The sequence below is a fragment of the Urocitellus parryii genome, chromosome 1 (assembly GCF_045843805.1).
Source record: "Urocitellus parryii isolate mUroPar1 chromosome 1, mUroPar1.hap1, whole genome shotgun sequence".
In the NCBI taxonomy this organism is placed as follows: Eukaryota; Metazoa; Chordata; class Mammalia; order Rodentia; family Sciuridae; genus Urocitellus; species Urocitellus parryii.
This window is the reverse complement of record NC_135531.1, coordinates 160,274,183-160,296,240: the sequence shown is the minus strand read 5'-3', so window position 1 is coordinate 160,296,240 and position 22,058 is coordinate 160,274,183. Positions and strand designations below refer to the sequence as shown.

The 22,058-nt window shown below is 46.9% G+C and overlaps 1 protein-coding gene across 1 annotated transcript in view; it reads left to right on the top strand.

The window, feature by feature from the left end:
* Positions 1–2,236: 2,236 nt before the first annotated feature.
* Positions 2,237–22,058, top strand: part of LOC144255880 (EF-hand calcium-binding domain-containing protein 13-like) — a 162,866-nt gene continuing 143,044 nt past the window's right edge. The window contains 3 exon segments of the mRNA XM_077800932.1: positions 2,237–2,516; positions 17,739–18,086; positions 20,020–20,108. Of these exon segments, the coding sequence (XP_077657058.1) occupies positions 2,237–2,516; positions 17,739–18,086; positions 20,020–20,108 (717 nt within the window).

Below are 22,058 nucleotides of genomic sequence, written 5' to 3'. Positions count from 1 at the left end.
AGAATGTGGCATGGAAAACTGCTCCGTTCAAAGGCCCCAAATCAAGCCTAGGAGACACTTGTGCAGAAGTTAGAAGCTTTTCCTGGAGGACGTGCCCATCAGGTTCATTTTACCTGGGCTTAAAAAATTTCTAATTCAAGGAGAAATCGCTGCTTGGTACAAGGTCAAAATATTGATCCCACCATTCACAAGCTGCCCAGCTGCTCCAGAGCTGGGCTTCAGGGTGGTCCTGGGGTTCAGGGTGGACTTAACACACTCAGAGGGACTGTGTGGGCAGTGCCTTTATGCAGAGGAGACGTGCGACGGTCATCAGGGCCGAGTGAGTAACAGGTGACGCCTGGGCTCAGATCCCTGCTAGAGCCATGAGGCCCTGGCAGGTCCTGGCCCCTCCCCTCCTTTCCTTACTGCTGTGTTCCATGTTGACTGTCGACTGCTGACACAGAGTAGGTTTAGGGCCCAAAATAACCATGTGCCTGGAGAGGAGAGCAGGTCCTTCAGAGGCGCTCTGCCTGTCCACTCAGGGAGAAAGGACTGAGGGAGACCCTTGGGGGTTGGGGACCCAGAGCGAGACGTGGGAGGCTCCAGGGCAGTGGATAGTGGGTTTGCTTTTCTATCCCACCCGAGTCTGGTCCTTCACAGCTGGTGTAGATCGTGGGGCCTCATCTCCTGAGTCTGACCGCAGCCCAGTGAGGTGGCCTGGGGACGGGTGGCCTCCTGTTCCTCTCCTGGGGGTGTGGACGCCCACAGATGACGGCTTACTTGCAGAATCACAGCACTGCTGAGTGAGGGACCAGGGGTTGGAAGTCCTTAGATCCTGAGGTCAGGGCTCCTGAGTAGCCTAGGCCTCCAGATCATGTCCTGACCCCTGGCGCTAGGACTTGCCTCAGTCCTTTTCTCAAATCCTCCTGCCCAAGCTTCATGGCAGGATGGAGTTGATGCTGTGGAGGAATAAGGGAAGGCAGGTTCTGAACCATAAATCCTTCCTTTTCCTCTGACTTCAAGCACCTAACATGACACAGTTTCCTACCAAGGGCGTGCTCAGAGGGTCTTTGGAAGGGGAGCCTGTGGCCATGCATTCCCACCATCTTCACACTGCCCATCATCACTCAGTGTGTTTGGGAGCCCAGGTGACCACTCTTACATACTGGGGTGCCCTTGTGCCCCAAGTGGCTCAGAGCCCAGGATATTATAAACCAACTGTCACAGGAGTGTCCTACAGAGAAGGAACTCCCCTTCACTGACGCACCCTGCATGGCATCCTTGGGAGTTGACTGGAGAGGTGGCCGTTGGGCTGGCGCTTGGTTGTCTGAGGAGCTGAGTCTGTGGCTCTGTGTTCTTGGTGTCTGCCTGGTGAGAAGGGGCGAGGCCCCAGGAGTGCTGGGCGGGCACCTGCCTGCCTCTTCCTTCCCCACCTCCTCTTGGATAGGCCCCTCCACAGCTTGAATTTGCTGACAATGAGGAATCATGGATTCTGGTTCAGTTTGCAGCGCTGTGTGGAGTTGTTGACTAAGTCGGTTCCCTCCCTGTGTCCTGGCCAGCCAACACGGAGGGAGTGAGTCTCAAGGAGAGACGCTCTTTGAACATGGAGGCTCTCTGCATCACTTTGAGGGTGTGGACCACCAGGTGCAGACCCCAGCTGCCTCATTGTATGCCAAGCCTCTCCTGTGGCAGCCCACTGGCTCTGGAAGCCCATCATCTGCCCACTTGCAGGGAGGTGCTCTGTGCCATGAGGAACTGACCCCAGTCTCACAAGGCCCTGCACCTCGGCACTGCCATGCTGGGGACCAAGCCTCCATCCCATGAACCTGTGGAGGACATGCTCAACCACCTCAGTGGAGGACACAGACATTCCCAGAGGAAATGAGTGACGTGCCTGAGTTCCTTTCTTGGGATCAGGAATGTAGTTGCTCCCCTGGCACCAGATATCCCTGAAGACCTGAGCCCTGGTTGTACCTGGGGCACTGCAGCAGGAACCCCCTTACTCCCTTAAACATCCTGAGCAAAGCTGCTGCAGGGCAGAGCAGCTGCCCTGGGGCCGAGCCAAGAGAGGGTTCAGGCCCATGACCAGCTGTCTGCTTCCCTGACCCCAAATGCAAAGCAGTTGGTCTCCAGCCCTTCTGAAGGACGAGGGTAGGTTCAAACTTGGGATCATCCTTCCACAGCAAGTTCACACTGTCAGGTGTCCCCTGACCAGCACCACGGTGATCACCGTCTGCCTGGCTGTCCAGCTATCAGAATGCAGGGCATCCCAAGCCGGCTGCCCCAGGACAGCTCTGCCAAGAATAGTCTCGCTTCTCTGGTCCAGCCTTTGCCAGCAGTTGCTGGAGGGGACCCAGTTGCTGTTTTGGTGGCTGATGAATTCAGTCTGCCAATCCTCTGGCAGTGTCCTTGGAGCACCTGTGCCATCTGCCTGAGCACTGCTGAGACGACCCTGGTACCCAGCACTGACCACCTACTCTGCCCTCTGCTCCTTCATCTGCCCGTCTCCACACTGCCCATCTCTCCTGAGACCTGCGGTAGCAGTGTTGTAGGGGTCAGATGAGGCAAGGCACAAAAGATAGCACAAAACAGTTTTATTTGGCTATAGCCAGGTTCAGAGGGAACAGCTTTTGCTGTAATCAATCAATCCCCCTGAACTCCAAGTTCAGGGAGTTTCAGAATGTTATACCCAGCCTGTAAGGGGAGGAGCTCAGAAGTTCACAGTCTGCAGAAGATCACATAAAAGCAGCTTTTCTTTCTCTGTTCTGGGCAAGTTAACCCTTCAAGAACAACACCTGAGAAAGAGAGAGCTGCTTCTCCCCTTTCTTTCCTCCCCCTGCCAGCTGTTACCATGGAGCCCAGTTGGTAACTTCTCTTAGAAATGTAGACCTCTATCTCTGTGAAGCCCCAGCTCAAGGCCAGAGGCCTTGTTAAAGGACCTATCTTTTATTTATCACATTTTGCATTTAGTAAACATACTTCTACAAACTACTATGCTGGATAAATTTGTGTGAAAAAACTAGTAAAGGGGCATTCAGTACCTGGAGTACTGATTTCTTCCAGGCCAATGGCCAATTAAAATAGAGCAACAGGAAAATAGAAAGTTTACCTACATTGAACTCTTTGTAGAGACTCTTTTGCTGATGGTCCTAAAATCAATTATGGTGAAGATTTCTGGAGAAGCTTAGTTAAGATTTTCTGTGGAGGAGGGGGTGCAACTACTACAGGGGGTAGTATGTCCTCTCATGGTAGTGTGTCCTCTCAGGTCCCATGTCCTCTCATGGACCTTCAATAGCTGCCACCTGGGACCCACCTTGGGACCCTCCCAGATGTCACAGGCCTCCTTCCCTCTGTCACCAAATGCCTACTCCACCTACCCAATGGCACTGCTGTCCCTTCTCACCATCTAGGCACCCCTGCCCTGTAGGGGTTCTGTGTTTGGGATTGGGGTTGCTGATGACTTACTTGGTGCCTGGGAAAGTCTCTGTGCAAAGGCATAGGATGCCCCGTTGCTACGGTAATGCCCTCTATGCTAGAGTCTTATCAGCTTCCACCTTAATCTTAGGCACATAACTACCAGGAATAAAGGAATTTACTTGCTTGATAACCACAATGTTTCACCAAGCTCTGGTGCTCCTGGAGCTGCCCGCCTAACAGTGACTTCAGACAATGTTCTTTCTTGAGAACTGCACAAAGCTCCTAACGTTGCATATTGTAACTGTGAAGTATAACTGCAGAATAAGCAACCTTACTGAAACTCTAAACAGTAATGTGGTTATGGTACTAACGACCTATGTAACCTCTTGATATAAATAAGTGTGGCCGCTTGGACAAAGGCCACTCTGCCACCTTCCCTGCCTCTGCACCCTGTCTGTGTCTCTGTCTACTTATTATTATTTTCACAGGCCTCCTGTCCTCATCAATCCCATGGATTTTCCACCACGAGGCTCCATCTTCTTTTTAAAAATCTCCGAATCAAGGTGAATAATAGGTGCCCTGCATCCATCAAGAGCTTTCAGAAAAATTTGTCTTTTAAGGCCCGTTTCCTGTAGGGATTTCTGTGAGAATCGTGATCCTCCTGGTCAAATGAAGCAGTGGTACTCCCTCTGGCTTATCCCTGGGAGTGTCTGCAGACCATCTGTAGCTTTTCCTTTCAAAATAAGTGACAGAACCCATGAAGACCCAGGCGTCCACAGACTCTGTGCATTATTAAGTAATGGAATATCATCTTCATTGCTCTTATTGGTGGTTGCTTTACACATTGCATAGAGGATGTATTCTAAAATACACTTTGTGGCCTTATAAGTATATGTGTGTGTGTGTGTGTGTGTGTGTACTTGGTGGTAGACCAGAGGGCTCTGCTTCAGCTGATGGTGCAATAAGAGACACTTGACCTGTAACTTATTTAAAACAGTTTAATTTCTAGACTTGCTGAAATGTGTGTTTTAAATGCATATATAGGTAACCAGAGATCTTCATTGAGAAAGACAAAATGAAACAGAAAAATAAAGATACACTGAACTGTATTTAAATCATTATATAAAGTAAAATATTAAATTATATACATATAAATTGTTTATGCAAGGAGGTCAAAGCCATGGGATTATCATAAGATCATGACCCAGTACATCTGTTATTTCATACGTAAAGATAAAAGCAGCAGCAAAATGTTTAAAGTGAAACATAAAAGTTTAACAGAAATGGGAGAAATTACTTTTCTCTCTTACTGACATTTTAGAGAGGTTTAAAGCAAAATAAAACAAAACAGTCTTAAAAAAACACACTTGACTCCTGAAATATAAGTGCTGAGTGTAAATCTCTGCGTCGCTCCAGGCCTATTTATACTACCCAGGATTGGGTTCCTTCCTCTCTTCTCACCCTGATGTACCAGAACTGAACCTCTTGTGAGCTGGAGGAAATCCAAGTCACGGGAGCAGGAAAGCCGGCCCATCTGCCCACTGCACCAGGCCCCACAGACTCCACAGCCTGTGCAGGGAGTGAAGGGCTTGGACTAGTGAGCCTGGGCCAGGCGGGCACTGGGCAGCTGGGACAAGTCTGCAGGGAGGGGTGCTCTGGAAACAAGGCTCTTCCTCTGCAAACCAAGCCTGCTGCCCACGTGGTTTACCTTGGGCTTCCCCTATGGGAAAATGTAAAATAAATAAAAGAAGCTTTTGCAAGTGTTTGAATCGTGAACACAACTACAAAGAATATTGGAGAGAAAAGTCACCATAGAGTGGAGGGAGAACACCTTTGTGTACAGTTGAGAAGGGTCAGCAGTGCCTCCTGGGCTTTTGTTTCCTCTCTCCCTCCCCTCCCCCTCCCCTACTCCCCTCCCTCTTCTCTACTGATCTTCCCTCTATTTATTTATTAATTTTGACTTGGTGCTTGATAGATATGCATAAAGGTGGAAGTTGCTGGGGTATATTTGTACATGCATATAGTATAATTCTGTCAATTAGCTTCTCATTTCCTCCCTTTTCCCCTCCCTCTTCCAGTTGCCTCAGTTCCTACTACACTCATCTTCCCTTTATCCTCTGAGATCCTCTCCCACCTCTCCTTTATCCTCTGAGATCCTCACCCACCTCTCTGGTTTTTTAAATAATTTTATTAGAAATTTAATTTTTTATTTATTAAGTAAATTTATATGTGATACCTATATAAACCCACATAGAGATCATCATTCATTTATAAATTTAAAAAATATATGCATGTAAATATACAACAGATTTCTATGTTAACTAATATGATGTTTGATATTTAGAATATTCAAGTAAAATGCCAAGAGATGATGACATTTTAAAATTGGTGCCATTCTTGTACAGTTCTAACATATTAGAAGTCCTGGGATTCTGTCCTGTGTATGGGAATATTTATGGCATATGAATTGTATCTTAATAGTACCGTTCAGAATGAATGCCTTTAAGGTTAAATAAAGTGTTGCATTCATTTAAAACATGCACTACCAATGTTCACTATATTACTTAAAAATATTATAATAGGGATTTTCAGATCTCACCTATCCTTTCTCATTAATATGTTTTCTCAGTTTTTCAAAGCATTGAAATCAGTGAGCAGAAGTTGGGAGGAAGGAAGTTCTGTTTCATGGATGAGAGGTCCCAAGTGGGTAGAGCTGGGAACGTAGTGCTTCTAGATGCAAGCTCTGCTTCTGCAGGGAGCGAGTGTCAGGGGGCTTCTTCCTGAAGAGCATCCCAGAAAGACTGTAGACCTAGCTAGGTACATGCGCATACGGTATCAGGTGGCCAGTGTCTCAGGTTATCAATGAAAACAACAACAACAACAACAACAACAACAACAACAACAAACTTTATATTTCTCTCATTGGAACAATTATCAAAAACTTTAAAAGCAAAACTGAATTTCTAATATATGTTGCCTAATAAATGCACTTGGCCACTCACATAAGAGTTCTTGCAAACAGCCTGGATGAGCACTACATTCAGCCCTAGGGGTGCAATGATTCTCCCTGGGGTCCTCCAGGAGTCCGCATCCAGCAGCTTTTTGCTTAGGGCTGCGTCCTCTCCTCTGATTAGCTAGAGAGCTCGACCGTGTAAAGGGTGTAATGGGTAGAGTAGCCTCCCTGAGACACCCATGGGAGTCCACTCTATGGAACACAGTTCTAGAGTCCCCGGGACTCTAGAACACAGCAAGGTGAGCCAGGGGAGCCCAGCAGAGCAGACTGAACTCTGACGCCCTGAAGGGGGCGTTTCCAGTCGGTGAAGCCCAGATTCCTGCAGAGGGCGCTTACAGCTCTTGCGGCAGAAGAGTCCCGGAACACGCAGAGGAACAGGAGCCTATGAAGACAGAACTTCTGTGAGATGTTCAGAAAACCAAGTAAGAGGAGGACAAACTAGAAATCGTGTGGGTGTCGTATCACACAGGTCTTAACCCACGCAGCTCTCCACAAGTCCATGAAAACAGGAGGATGACAACCCACCACTGTTTGAGCCGCAGTCATGGGCAAACAGACCCCCAGAAGGACTCGAAGGACCAGGGCTCTTAACCTCACCCAGCAGGGAAATTTAAAATCACCAGTGGGGACATTCACAGCGGTGTAGCAGGGTACTTACTGCACCCTGCCAGCAATTCAGGAGCACAGTGTGCTGACAGCTAAGCCCGCTCCTCCCACGCCCACTCTGGGAGTGCACTAGGAGACTTGATTCTTTTATGTATCAATATCCAGACACTTAGTCACATTTCTCATGTGGTTTGTTGAGTGTGAGTTGTACGGTGAACCAGGCACTGACTGGGTCTGTCAGAACCTTCTGTCTGCGGAGGGTTTTCTTAGCTGCGGGCAGTAAGCAGTTAGGGCAGAAGCTCTCTTTGTGACCTGCTCTGATATTACTGCTATTTTCACTAGTGGCTGCCAGGAAGCAGAGAGGTACAAAAAGTACAGGGAAATGAACCCTATCAGGCATGACCCAGTGCCCTGCCTCCTCTCATCATGCAAAGTCTACAATGACCACCCAGTGAGTTTATTCCAAACAATATGAAATGATTAGGTTACACTCTCAATCTAATCATTCCATTTGTGAAATATTCCTGCATTCACAAAGAAGCTCTTGGAGGACACTTCATATTTAAACTAGAACATTCTGTCCTGGCCTCCAAAAGCTCATTTTATTTTTTATTTTTTATTTTTTGAGGAGGAGAGTACCAGGAATTGAACTCAGGGGCACTTGACCACTGACCAACATCCTTAGCCCTATTTTGTATTTTATTATAGACAGGGTCTCACTGAGTTGCTTAGCACTGAATTGCTGAATTCAAAATCTTCCTGCCTCTGCCTCCTGAACTGCTGGGATTACAGGCATGCGCCACTGCGCCTGGCTCCAAAAGCTCATTTTCCTCTCCCAATGCAAAATGCATTTAGTCCATATCCATGAGTCCCATAGTTTTAACAGCTCTAGCGTTGCACAAAGACCTAATCCAAGATCTCCTCTGAGACTCCAGGCACACCCATACCTGAGAGCCTCTGTTAAAGTCAAAAGCCAGATTCCCGCCCTCCTGGTGGGGTCCATTAAAGCAGATGGTGTCAACACTTAACAACCTTTCTCAGTATTTAGTTATAAGTGGTGGGTATCTTATCTGGGCTCTTTCTCTGATCTCTCCATGGAATTGAAATTAATTTTCCTGGGGCATTTCCACAGACAATGTGGGTCACCAAGATAGGAGACAGAAAATGCACTGAGAAAATACCAATTTACATTGCAGACAACAAGGAGTTCAATTCCATATCCCAGAATCCAACCCTAACCTCCCAGGAATGGTGATTCTGGTGGAAGTCAGGCAGCAATGCGTGGCAAGGGCAGCTGCACACCCCTCTGCTCACATTCCACCTTGTTACTGCTGGTCTGGGTGCTTTGATTGCCAGCCAGGAGGCCCAAACCCTCCAAGTAGCCATCATTTCCCACAATCCACATGAGTGCTGAGAGCCACATGCCACCAACCTTCATCAGAGTTATCCCTGCAGTCTGAACACTCATTGGTGGACCTTCCCAGTTCAACCATTAGGCAGGTGAAAGGCCAAGGGCTAATTGGCCAGTGAGTGGGTGACCCCAGGTTGGTGCAGGAGCCCTACCCTCAGCCCAGATGCTGCACTTCATGAAACAGAGAGTGACGGCATCCAAGAACACCAAAGGGCAGGGAAGGTCCTATGAATTAAAATCTGTCTGCAGCATGCCCCCTCTCTTCACCCTGGGCAGGTCCTCCACTACCCAGCCCTCTAAGATTGGGTTTTTTGGTTCCATCACGTGGTCTTTTCCCTGCATCCCTCCAGATCTCCCCCATGATCTCTTCTCCTATTCCTCCAACCATGAACACAGTCACCTTCTCCTTAATGACATGAATACCACTGCACTTCATATGTGCGTAACCAAACAACTAAGTTACCACATCTACCCCATTGACCAAAAGAATACACCGTGATATCATTGTTGTAAAAAAAAAAAAAAAACAGTTTAAGCAAAGTTTCTAATTCTACCAAGATGTCGTTGGAGACCCCAGAGCTTCAGGTGTGTTTCTTGCACATTACCATGGAAGTGAGGGCACTCGGCTGCAGCTGGCCCACAGAGACCCTTTCCTCCAGCCCCTTCCTCTTATTCTCACTTTCACATTTCTCATGACCAGTGTTTCCTTTGCTGCTTAGAGCACCTTGTAGCCTACTCTATAAAAGGCTCCTCTGCTATGCATACCACTCAAATGCCTCAAGTAACCACATTCAGAACCAGTGTCTAGACACCAAGAAGCAACACTAACATGGCCGGGAGGACAGAGGACTGAGACCCCCCAGGATGCAGCCCTGGAGCAGAAGCCTCAGGACCCTCCTGCTCTGCCTCCTGCTTCCCTGGCCAGGCGCAGGTGAGTGACAAAGGACACAGCTGCCCTTTCCTTTCCCTGGTGCCTGGGTCAGGGCCCCACCTCCTCAGGTGTCCCTGAGCACAGCTCATGCCCCTTTGCTAGAGCTGAAGCCCAGGTGCTTCTGAATTCAGTCTATCCTTGTGGCTCTTGTTGACAACTGTGCTTTTCTCTTTCCTTTGTGAGGATCAAATGATCCAGTCACCTAAAGCTGATTTTTAATGGAGGTGCTGTAGAAGCTATGTCTTAGGTGGTTTCTGCGATGTGCTCAAGTTTGTTTGCACCTTCTCTAAAGCTGAGCCCTGAGTGCAGGTGCTCCTGGGGACAGTGGCTGCCTGCTGACAAACCTGGGTTGAGAGCTCAGATCCCATAGTGCAGGCCCTTGTCAGGGTCTCTGTGTTCACCCTTCGTTATGCTTTGATCTCTCCTGTTATTCTCTGTTGTGTTTGGCCCTGTGTGTTTGGGAAGGAGGGAGCCCCAGTGTGTGCAACACATAGTGCATCCTCTAACACACTGAGCTGGCATCTGTCTGAAGTTCTAGTGGTTTACAAGTGTTGTGGGGAAAGGTGATGAGAACCAAGGTATATGCAAAGGCACAAGGCCAACAAACCTGGGGACAAGCTCTGGGACCCCGGGGCCCTGCTGCCCCCACCTAATGCAGGCCCTTGTCAGGGTCTTTAGTTTCCTCCTTTCTTAGGAATTAATTTCTCATATTATCCCTGTTGTGTTTGGTCCTGGCTGGAAAGGAGGGAGTACAGCAGGGGCCCTGCATTGTTCCCCTGTTGCCCACAGAGCTGTCTCCTGTTTGATAAGTGCTTGGGTTTGAGCTGTTATGATTAAATGTTTCCAATATGGAAACTGATCCAAGAGAAGACACACACACACCGGCCAAACAATATATTGCTTGACACCAGCATGTTTTCCCATAAATGAAAGATATCAGTGTGGGAGTGAAATGTCTGTACATCTCAATGATTTTATTGAGAAATGTCTTGTTGAACAATACAAAAAATAAAACAAACAATTTTAGACTCTAAAATAGTAGCTGAGCCCTCTACCTCAGAAAATATTTTCTACTAAAACACTAGAAAGCAAATGGGACATTGCAATAGGAATATGTTTATTATATTTTTAAAAAACTACTAAATCTATGAATTTCTCTTTCATCTTAAAACTGCTCAGTTTAAGTATTATCACATGACAGTATTTCCAACATTAGTAGACTTTCACTAAGTAAAAGAAAATATTCCAGTCTTGGCTGGAGATCATTTTTTTTTCAATTAGTTGAAATTGTGAAACATTCTAGCATTAAAGAGAAAGATGCATACCAGGTGTGGTGGCCATGCCTGCAATCCCAGCGACTGGGAGACCAAGGCAGGAGGTTGGAGGTTGGAGCCAGCCTCAGCAACTTCAAATAAATAAAAAGGACTGGGATGTAGCTCAGTCCCCCTGGGTTCAGTCCCCAGTACAAAAGAAAAAAAAAATTACATACGGAGGGGGGATAGTAGAGAATAGGACAGACAGCAGAATACATCAGACACTAGAAAGGCAATTTGTCAATCAATGGAAGGGTAACTGATGTGATTCAGCAATCTGTATATGGGGTATAATTGGGAGTTCATAACCCACTTGAATCAAATTGTGAAATATGATGTATTAAGAACTATGTAATGTTTTGAACGACCAACAATAAAAAAAAATTAAAAAAAATAAAAAATAAATAAAAATAAAACAACCATAAAAAAAAACAAAGACCTTGTAATATATAAATACTTTTCCTAGTAAAATCTCTTGAGGACTTGTCCTAAAAAGTGAGTCAATATACTCACAGAGATATAGAAAAAATAAATAGAAACAAATTACCAAAATATATGCTCAGAATGTTAGAAAATCTATGGAAGAGATGAACCTTATGCATATATATTATGTTATTATATTTCTTTTTGTACCACCTAATAATAACAGCTGATAACAGGAGAATTACTTTTTGGTGCCCTAAAAATTTTAAATGACTGTTTATGAATTATCATTGCCCTGTGACATTTGTCTCACTTTATAAATGAGACCTTTAGAAATTGATAATTCACCAAATGCACCTTGTCTATAATTAAGATTCACCTCCATCCACTGGAGGACATCTGGAGAAACCTGCTGTTTCCATGAATTTGCTCATGATCTTCCCATGGGGATAAGGAATCCAGTTCATTTCCTGGCTCCAAAGGCCCATAGGTGCCTGCTCACCCTAACTGCACAGCTCACCCTAACTGCAGAGCAGGCTTTCATTCTGAAGTTTGCTTTTCAGTGATCAATATTTTAAAAGCACACTGTACTGGAAGCTTTAGGCCAAGATCAGAATTCCTCCCCCTGATCCTCCTCAATCCTCTCTGTTGACTGTGGGCTGTGGCTTCTGACCTTCCCTATTACATTGTGGACCCCACGTCCTCTCCTTCTGCTTCCCTCTCTCATCCACCTTCAGTGGAAGTTTATCCCAATGTCGGGTCAGCCCAGCCCTAAGTTCGGGGGTCATCCTGGCCACCTCGTGCCCTTCACTGCTGCTGGGAGGTGCTGACCCCACAGGCAGTCTGGGGGACTCTTCAGTTCCCTGAGATGGCACCTGCCCTGGTTTTCTCATTTGCATATTCCCAGCTGTTCTTTCAATGTCTATCAATGACTTATTTTTCCAAGATATGCTTTCCAGTTCCTCCCATTACTGGTTCTGGGAATTCATGGAACTCTCCCCCGCCCTCTCACCATCATCACTCTGAGATTCCTTCGGGGTTTCCTGTGTGGAATCCATCTGCTGTCTTCCTCTTGGTTTTTCCTCTTTTTTTTTGGCTGAGTCACATCTTGCTATGGTCCCTTAACAGGCATGCAGAAGTGGTACGTTTTGAAGCTCCAACTCTAGGAATTCTTGTATTATGTCATCAAATTCAGAATACAGTTTGGCGAAGATTTAAGATGACCTCTGAGTTCTGAAAGATGAGCCCCCTATTTTGGTGCAGTGTGGTGGGCACTTCATAGGAGAGGGGGATGCAGTGCTCCTACCTGGGCTCCGGGTCTCAGACCCCAGCAGAGATCCCACTCTGGAAATCTGCTGCCCTCCCTGAAGGGCCCCCAACAGCCTTCCCTGTTCCTATCTCTGGTTCCCCATAACTTTTAGGGACACGGCCGAGGGCTGGGAGCTCTAGGAAAGTGGTGTTTGGTTCTACCCTGTTTCTCCAGCCACCCACTGAAGCCTGGAATTGTCTGCAAGAAAGGAGATGGGAGGAAGGGCCACCCAGAGGGACAACCCTGGAGACCCAGATGAAGGGTGCATCTGCTTCTGCTGTCACCCAGGGTGCACAGGAGGAGGTCGTGTCTAGGACACATCTGCTTACCCAGAGGTAGTGGCTTTTCCCTCAGCCAGGGAAAAACTCTTCAGCTGCCTTGGTCCCTGGAAATCTTTCAGCATGGGATGAATGTCCTTTGATCCCTTCATCTCCCACCATTGACATTCTACTCAGTTGCCACTCACAGGATATTAGGAATTGATCTACTTTATAGAGGGTACTTTGTTCATCAGAGAAGGAACATTGGGCTATTCTGCAATGATGTGAACTGTTTTGCAGGAGAGCTCAGCTATTTCCTCTGCCGCATCTGGTTCTGATAGCACTGATGTAAACCTATTTGTGAGGATCAGTATTGTTTTCCAACTCCTTTGGATGCCCAGGCTTATTTTTCAAATACTAAGGGATTTGAAGACTAGAAAATTCACACAGAAGCTTGTTGAAGACGTCTTAGATAACAGAATTCTTGAATGACATGATGGTAGAAAAGTATGATGTGCTTGGAGTTGCCTATAGGAAGCCTTGATGTAGAGTCTTACAGTTTTCTTGAAATGATCACACTGGGTGACCATTTTGATCCCTGTTTCTTATCTTTATTTTTTTCAGTTATTCAGATATTTTTGGAAGATAGCATTGAGGTATGACAAACACTTTTTTTTTTAAGAGAGAGAGAGAAAGAGAATTTTTTTAATATATTTTTTTTAGTTTTTTGTGGACACAACATCTTCATTTTATGTGGTGCTGAGAATTGAACCCAGTGCCGCGTGCATGCCAGGCGAGCACACTACCACTTGAGCCACATCCCCAGCCCCATGACAAACATTTTTAAAGTTGCATGTATTTTAAAGGACACATGTGGAGGAGTTTGGGAATTAGCATGCACCTGTAACATTGTCTTACCATCAGGGAACTAATCTCAACCTTACTCCAGTGTCTCCTCCTACCATCTTGCTTTTGTTATTATTATCACCGTGTGTGTGTGTGTGTGTGTGTGTGTGTGTGTGTGTTGAGGATGCTTAGCACAAGACCTTCCCCTTAGCAAGCCTCTGGGTACTGTACAGCACTGTTAGCCATTAGACCTCAGATTGTTGATCTCACATGCTGGAGATCCCGTCAATCCTTCAGCCCCTGACTTGCTCTTCCCCAGCTCCTCCTCACACCATGCTCTCATGCAGTGTGGGTCTGCCTGTGTCAGCAGCTCCACTTGGCACAGTGTCCTCAGGAGTGTGCCTGTGGTCATAATGGCGCGGTGTCCTTGTTCTGGGAGCTGAACACGCAGCTCTGAGGTGTAACCGCGTTTACTGCAGCCCTTCATTGGGCAGCAGACATCTCTGTCTGCACAGTGGTGAGGGACTCAGCAATGTGCGTGACAATGTGGGTTCCTCTTCCTGCTCAGAGTTCTCCTCTTTCATGTGTGTGTACTGAGGTAAGAAGACTGGAGCAGGGGGCATTTCTGGGTAGAATGCACAGCCCAGCTCCAAGCTGTAGCCTGCAGTGGCAGGACAGTGCCCATTCCCAGCAGGAAGGGCCAGGCCTCTCTGCTCCTGACCTATGCCAGCACTTCTCCTTTGTTCTTTGGCTGACAGCCCCGTGTTGGGTGTGAGTGGATTATCCACTGTGGCTTTGTTGCATTTCCTTGGGGGTTCCTAGCATGGATCACCTTACAGAAGCTGCATGGTCTTTTGCATATGTCCTTGAAGGAAGTGTCTTTGCATATCCTTTCCTGTTTTCTTTTGGGCTACTTTTATTAGTTTGTTTTGTGGTATTTGATTGCCAGGTCATTTCTGTATCTGAATATCAATCTTGTCCAACACAAGGCTTGCCATGTTTCCTCCTGTCCCCTGGGCTGCCATGTCATGGCCTTCATTGACTGCTTTGCTTTTTAGTTGGGTGTAGTCTACTTCATTATTTTGGTTTCTGTTGCCTGTGCTTTGTTATGGTTTCAAAAAAAAAAAAATCACTGGTCACACCACTGTCTAGTGGCTTTTTTTTTTCTTGGAAATTTCTTGGAACCTCCATCCTTGGTCTGATGTTTGACACTTGAACCTATTTTCGGCAGACTTCTAAGTGTGACTAAGGGTGAGATCTCCTTCTCCAGGCAGATGGCCAGTCTTCTAATCCTACCTCTTGGACTGTTTTCCACGACACTCATTCTTGATGCCCTGGTGGAGACACCTGACCACATGCTTGTGGGTGTCTCTGGGCTCCCTGTTCTGTTCCAGAGGCCCATCTGTCCGCCCTCCTGCCTGTGCTGTACCCTGCATTTCCATGCAGCTTTGCAGTTGGAAAAGTGGGATGGCTCCAGCTTTACTCTTCTGGCTGAGGTTGTCAACTCAGTCATATGGTCTTTTGTGCTTCTGCATGAACATTTATAACTTTTTAACATTGTGCAAAGTGCCATAGGAATTATATTTATATATTTCAATCAACAGATAAATCTGTGCCTTTATCACGTACAACACTGGAAGTGTATGCTGTGCAGTTGTCAAGTCTAGCTGGCGAGCAATGGAGAGCTCCCACAGTTGCTGTCTTTGTGGAGAGAAGGCTGGACACTCCCTCTGTGAGGTCTTCCAGAGCTCAACCATCCTTGAGACCTGCCCTCTCCTCACCATCAAGTAGAGGCTGCATTGCTTGTGTTGGTGCCATTGGGAAACAGAGATTTTTAAAGTGTAAAGTTTCCATATATTTCTGTTTCTCTATTTCCCTCAAAGAGTTTCCTCCTTTCCAGGGACCTGGCAATGCTACCCCTGGGTGTGGATCCAGGGCTCAGCTCATGCTGCTCTGGGGCATCTCCACCTCTAGGAAGGCTCTCAGCCTCAGTGTCTCAGGCCCTGGTGCTCCTTCCCAGCCTGTGGCCTTGGGATCCTCCCTGAGGAAGCACATGGGACTGGAGCAGCTCAGAGCCTGAGGTCTGTCCAGACCAAGGCAGAGCTGCCCTCCCCTCTTACCTGGTGCTGCTCTCTCCAGCTCTGGGGTGAGGTGACATGGGCACAGCCGGCACAGGAGCTGGAATGTGCGAGCTTGACAACAACATTTCTTGGTTTCCTATGAATCCCTAATTCCTAGAGCAGTGTCTGCAGTACCATTGAATATTTGAATTACAAGCTTATCAGGTAAAAAAAGCAGTCTAGGCAGAAACTGAGTGGGATATTCCTGACTTTCTCTCTTACTTAATGCTTCTGATGCCAATTTTGGTCATTTCTGTATGTCCCCAAACAGTGGACGCCTTATTTCTCCACAACAGGCTTGAACCACACAGTAAGTGAAGAACGGCAGTTAGTGCAGATGAGGAAACCACATCTTTCTTGACAGTTCTAGTTTCCCTGCCATGTGACAACACAAAGTTAAAATACATAAAACTGAAATTGAAGGGTTCTGGATTGTTAGGGATATGATGGTCACATATGAACATATGTATATAATGAAAAATATAAAGATTATTGAGGAAATGGGAGAAATGAAGTGTCCTACCAAGCCAAAAAAGTGTCTCCAGAAATGAAAAAAGAATATAGAACCTCATTGTTTAACTGAGCATTAGAGAAAACTGATGCACATGCTAGGCTATCTGCTGATAGAATCCATGAGGCCCCAGAGGACCCACTCAGCCATTGCAGAGATGGATGAGATCTCCCCTGGATGCTGGTCCCCAGATGCCCTCTCTCACATACACACTCTCAAAATGAGTAACTGATACATTGCTCTTGAGTAAGATGTGAAAGTACCTTTGCCACACATCTTTCACCTTACATTAATCTTGTAATTGAAGTTGCCATTTGTTTTAGTTATTTGCTGTTTTCCAAAGGTAAATTGGAACTCGCTCTGTTATAATAAAGAGGTAGTAAAACTAGGGGCCAGGTGCCTGGGCCCAATCTGCACTGCCACAGGGAGAAGAGTTTCCATCTGTGAGGTACACAGTTCAAACTGAAAAGTCCCACACCTGATTTAAAACTGGCAAGAGGCACATGTGCCTTTTTAGAAGATTTCCATACATTTTACAGAGACAGAAAAAGGCTGTCAACAATCTCAAGTATTCTCAAGGAAGCTGTCTAAGGAGAGAGAGGGGAAAAAATATCTCTGTTTTGACACCAGGAAAGTTCCATGTTTTCCCTTGGATTTGTACAGGTTGAGCTTCCCTTATCTGAAAGCTTGGTACTAGAAGTCTTTTGAATATGGGAAGTTTTCGAATGCTGGGATTTTTGCATATTTAAATGGCACATCTTGGGTTGTGACCCTAACGATGGCATTCACTTGTGTTATATGTGTACTTACACACAGAGCCTGCAGGTGATGTGGTATTATTCTCAGTGAGCCTAGTCTTGACAAAGACCTGCCTGTGAGCTCAGGTGGGTGGTTCCACATGTTGATGCTCAAAAAATTCTGATTTGGTCCTTCGATTTCAGACTACTGGATTGGGGATGCTCCAGCTGAATTTTCCACTCCCGCCGCTGTGTCAGAGATAACCTGAGGTCAAGTTTCAGGATATTTATCCTAGGCCTTACCCTCATGTTAATATACTATGCTGGGAAAACTCTGTGGCATCTCATCTTTGTTTTTCCCCTAGCACAAAATCTTTACTTCAAATGTTTTCATGTTATATCTCACTATTTACTTATATGTATTGAGTAACGTGGTTTAAAGGGAGGGGACATTTGCTGAATAATATTGCAATTCTCATTTTATGCCATACTAATCATGGGTTGTGAGGCAAGTTACCAAGTCACTCTCTGACTCAGATTTCTCATCACAGACTGAGGGCAGTGCTCTATAACACACAGAGCTCTATGAGACTTTAATAACCTAATTTATATGAATTTGATTTCAAACTCTAGGCAAACAGGAAACACCTGAATCTTGATTCAGCTCATCTGACCCTTGCACAGTGGCTCTGTGTGGCTTTGACTTTTTATACCAATGGTGCTCTGGCATCCTGGTGTTAGGTCTGCTCAATAGCTTGGCACAGCTCTGTGTGCTCAGGGAGCTGGTCTGCTGCTCTCATCAGACACTTGCAGCCTCGCCTGACAGCCCTGGGCTGTGACGCTTTATCTTCATGATTTCCAGGGCAATTCGACGTGTTGGGACCAAGCTCACCAGTCATCGCCAAGGTTGGAGCAGAGGCTGTGTTCTCCTGCCACCTCAACCCCTCCACGGATGCCCAGGACATGGAGATCAGGTGGTTCCACACCAAGAACTCAGACCTGGTGCATTACTATAGGAATTCCCAGGATATCCTGGAAAAGCAGCAGCCAGAGTACCGCGGGAGGACGGAATTCCTCAAGGAGCAGATCAGTCAAGGGCAGGTGGCCCTGAGGATCCGCCCCATCCTCCCTTCAGATGGAGGGGACTACAGTTGTTCATTTACAAGCTCCACACACCACAGTGAAGCACAGTTCAGAGTGGAGGTCACAGGTGAGCCTCTGGCCTGAAAGCTGTCAGGTGATTGGAGGTACATTTTTGTTCAACCAGTACCCTACAGTGTGCAAGGACAGATGGCAGTGTCCCAAGGACACTGGGGAGGACTGCTAAAATGCCGGGGTTGAGATTCATCTAGAGTGTCTTCCCACGGATTCGTGTTTTGATAAAAAGGACATTGACATCCCTTTTCCTTTCCAACACACTGATGAAGGGCAGGTGCAAGCAGGGCATCTAAGCATGGCCTGTGCAGAGCCCCCAGAAACATGTCTCTGTCTAGAGATGTTGTTCTTATTTCAGAAACACAGGAGGAGCTCCAGGGAGGTGGAGGGAATGTGATCAGCCCAGCCACAGGCCCTGGGTTCTGAACCTCATTCCATCCAGACAGAATGTGCCCTGGTTGACTGGAATCTGACTCTTGAGGGAGATGTAGAAGGGTGTGGGCAGCCAGGGCAAGACAGCCAGTGAGAAGGCCAGGTGTAGGGCGAGAATAAAGGGGCGGGTCTCGAGAGTGTCTTCTAGTGAAGTCAACTTTCTGGTTGACAAAATTGCTTGTGGACACAAGCTGGGGACCCATCAGACAGACATTTCCATACTAGTACTCCTAAGCAGAGGATCCAATAGAAAAACAGAATAGATACATGGACACAGGGGACACCACTCAACAATAGTGAGGAGAGCGTGGACAGGGGAAGAGAAAAGAAAAGGAGGAAATTCTAGACACATAGAAAGAACAGCCCAACCTCCCCCACTGGATTCCCAGCTCTGGGGCCCCTTCCCTTTGGAGAACTTTCTCTCTGTATCTCTATTCCTTTTGCAATAAACCTGATGCTTGCTTGCTATCCCTGTGTCCTGATCTCCAACTCTTTGCTGAACAGAGACAACAATCCCAGCACCCCTAGATGGGCACAGACTTGCACACTCATCCTGGGATATCCTTATCTGCTCACATCTCTGCCTAAGGTGAAGCACTTACATCCCACATCTGTGTACACAGTCACCCCAGAAACTCCTGTGAGGCTGGGGTGGAAGAGTAAGGAAGGTTTCTAGTGAAAACATAACCTGAGCCTGATTCAGCCTCCATCAACAGCAGCACAGAGCCTTGTACTGGTCTCCTGGAGGAGATTCTCTCTACCATTCCTTGAGTGAACCCTGGGAGAAACCAGCCTGGTCCATCTCAAGGAGCATAGCGTTCATAACCTTGCAGAGCAGGGAAGCTTTCTTCTAGGCCCCTGTGACCTGTGTACAGATATTCCACCTGCCATTCAATGACAATCCTGAAAGTCAAGGTGATTGGGAGAAGAGTCTGTCATCACAGAGACTGTGCTTCGCCTAGTTACATTAGAACAAGTTTACACAATAAATGGCAGCATTTACCTGATTCTTCCTGGACTGTAGATAAATACTGAAAAGCGGGTTACTGGTAAGTTTTAAACAACAGTTGGTGCTAAACTTTCTGCCAAGCAGACCCTTTGTGAATCCACCAGTTGAATCTCAGCTGAATCTCAGAGAGGACACTAAGCCCTGTCTGGGGCTAGAGGAAGCCTCCTTCTTGCAGCAGGCTCAAGGGTGGTCTTAGAGTTCTTACTGCAAGAGCCAGCCCTGTGCGGTGGAGTGCCACCTGCAGAGGCCATCCAGAGGCCCTCCGGGAGCCATAAGAGCCAGGCCAGCTGGGCTGGTGCAGTGGCTTGGCCTCACTTTCTGGCCAGAGAGGTTTGTCTGTGGCAATAATTTCTAGAGGAAACCAGGAAGGAGACATCTACTTCTAGAGGTATTTCATATGCTTCCTAAAGCTTTGGTGAAACCTAATTAGTGGCTGTCAACTTGAGAGCCAGCTGGTAGTTTCTCAAAAAAAAAAAAAAAAAAAAAGTCCTTCCTTTCTCTGAACTGGTGGATTTGCCTGATCCCAGAAGCTTTTGCTCTTGCCCAGAGGAATTCCACCAGCAAACAGAGAACAGCTTCCCACTGCTGTCCCACTATACCCCAGATTCCCTGCAAGCACACAGCTCCCTCCTTGAAGTTAGTGGCTGGGCTGATGGGCCTTCTACTTGCAAATGAATGTGTTCTGAGCTTCAACAGTGGATCTCTAACATATTTTAGTCGCATGAATCTATGGCAGGAAATATTTTCATACTAACTATTGACTTCTCTAAAGCAGATAGGAAAGCACAGATATTTTCCAAACAAAGTAGTAAAGGATTTTAATTTTTTAAGGATGCAAACAAAACAATTAAAGCAAATTCAAGTCTGTGTCAGACTTCCTGGTGAGCACTGTGTGCCTGTGAATCCATCACCATTCTGTGGAGGTGCTGTGTCCTCTCAATCCCAGGATGACTGGCTGACTCTCTTGTCATTTGTAAGCGCTGTGTAAATATCCCAGATTTCACATCCTAGCTAGTAGTATGTCTGCAGATGGCAACTCTGATAGCACTTCAGTGAGGTGGATTCTGAGCTTAGGAGTGAGATGTTCTTCTACCTTTGCAGGCAATTGCTGATGCTTCTGGTCTGCTACAATATAAGTCTGGATGCAAATATTGCAATAACAAATAACAACAGGTGTTTTTTGAAGAACCAATAAGGTTTTCCAAAGGAAAGGTTTCTCTGGTCCCTACATCCAGGAGCTCAGGGTTACATGATTTCCAGGCAGGCTGCTTTTTGCATGTGTCCTGGAATGTGGTGGGAAGTCACTGATGGCTTTGCAGTTCACACTCCTGGTGAACCAGTCACCCTGAGCACTGTGCTGAGCCAACCTCCTCATCTCCTGCCGGCCAGCACTGTCCATGGGGCTTCCTGGACCCTGGGGTGTTTTCCCTGAGTACCTACTGCCCACAACCAATGCAAGGCAGTGCCTGGGCTCTGCACAGAGGAGGTCTCATATGTGCTCCTGTGGGCAGAGGTCAGCCCCAGACAGAGCCCTGGTCCTCCCCACCATGGCCTCCCGTGCTTTTACAGGCTGGGTGGGTTCTAACATGCATTTCTTCATCTGTCCCCTCCCTCCTACAGGAGTGAGGCCTGGCCAGGTCAGGAAGGTTCCCTGAAGAATCAATCTGTGCCAAGACCCCCAGAGTCTTACCTCTGTCAGGCTCCTTAATCTTCCCAGGGAGGAGAAGCAGCACACCTGCCAGCAAGGATGTCCTTCTCTTGCTCTTCTCATCTCCCAAACTAAACCTTTGCCTTTCCTTGCTTTCTCTTCTGCTTTCTCAGATCCCATGTAGAGATCCTACACAGTCCGATGGCCTGTCTGCTCTGTTCAGTCTGTTTAGTAGAGATATAATTATCCAGTGCCATACAGAAATGCTAGTCACTGTGCTTTATCCCAAGCCACTTCCCCACAGAGGCCTGCAGAGAAAGAGCAGGGCAAAAGGAGTGGAAGACATGTCAGGTTTCCACATCAATCACCCGAGGCTGTTTTTTCAACAACATATGTAGCCTTGACCTTGGGGCTGTAGATGTCTTACAGCCTTGTCTGTGCCTAGCCCTAGAAGATAGAGAGCACTTGGGGATAAGGCTTGCTCCCTGCTATTAAGGTCAGCATCTACAGGAAGTTCAAGCAATTCCAGTGAGACTTCCATCAGTATCTGGAGACCACTCCTAAGTACAAGGAGGTGGGACGTGTGCTCCACAGCTGGGTAGCCACTTCCACAGATAAGAACTTCATTACCCCAAAACTGTGCTACCCAGGTAAGGCATCTACCTCCTGCATGTGGCCACGCAGGTGCAGCTTACCCCTACTAAATCATACAGGAATGCCAGTCCCACAGGGCTAGTGTGTCTCACACAGAGCCCTGGCCTATTGTACCGGACAACAGCCCCAAGACTTCCCCCATGAGAAGATTTTCTGAAGAAGGCATGAGCAGGAGGAGGGTGAATAAGTGTCTTAGAGCAGAAACCTCTAATCCAAATGTACTCTTCAGTTCTCACCCACACTGGATGAATGGAGGGTTTCACCCCCACTGTCATGAGCAAGAG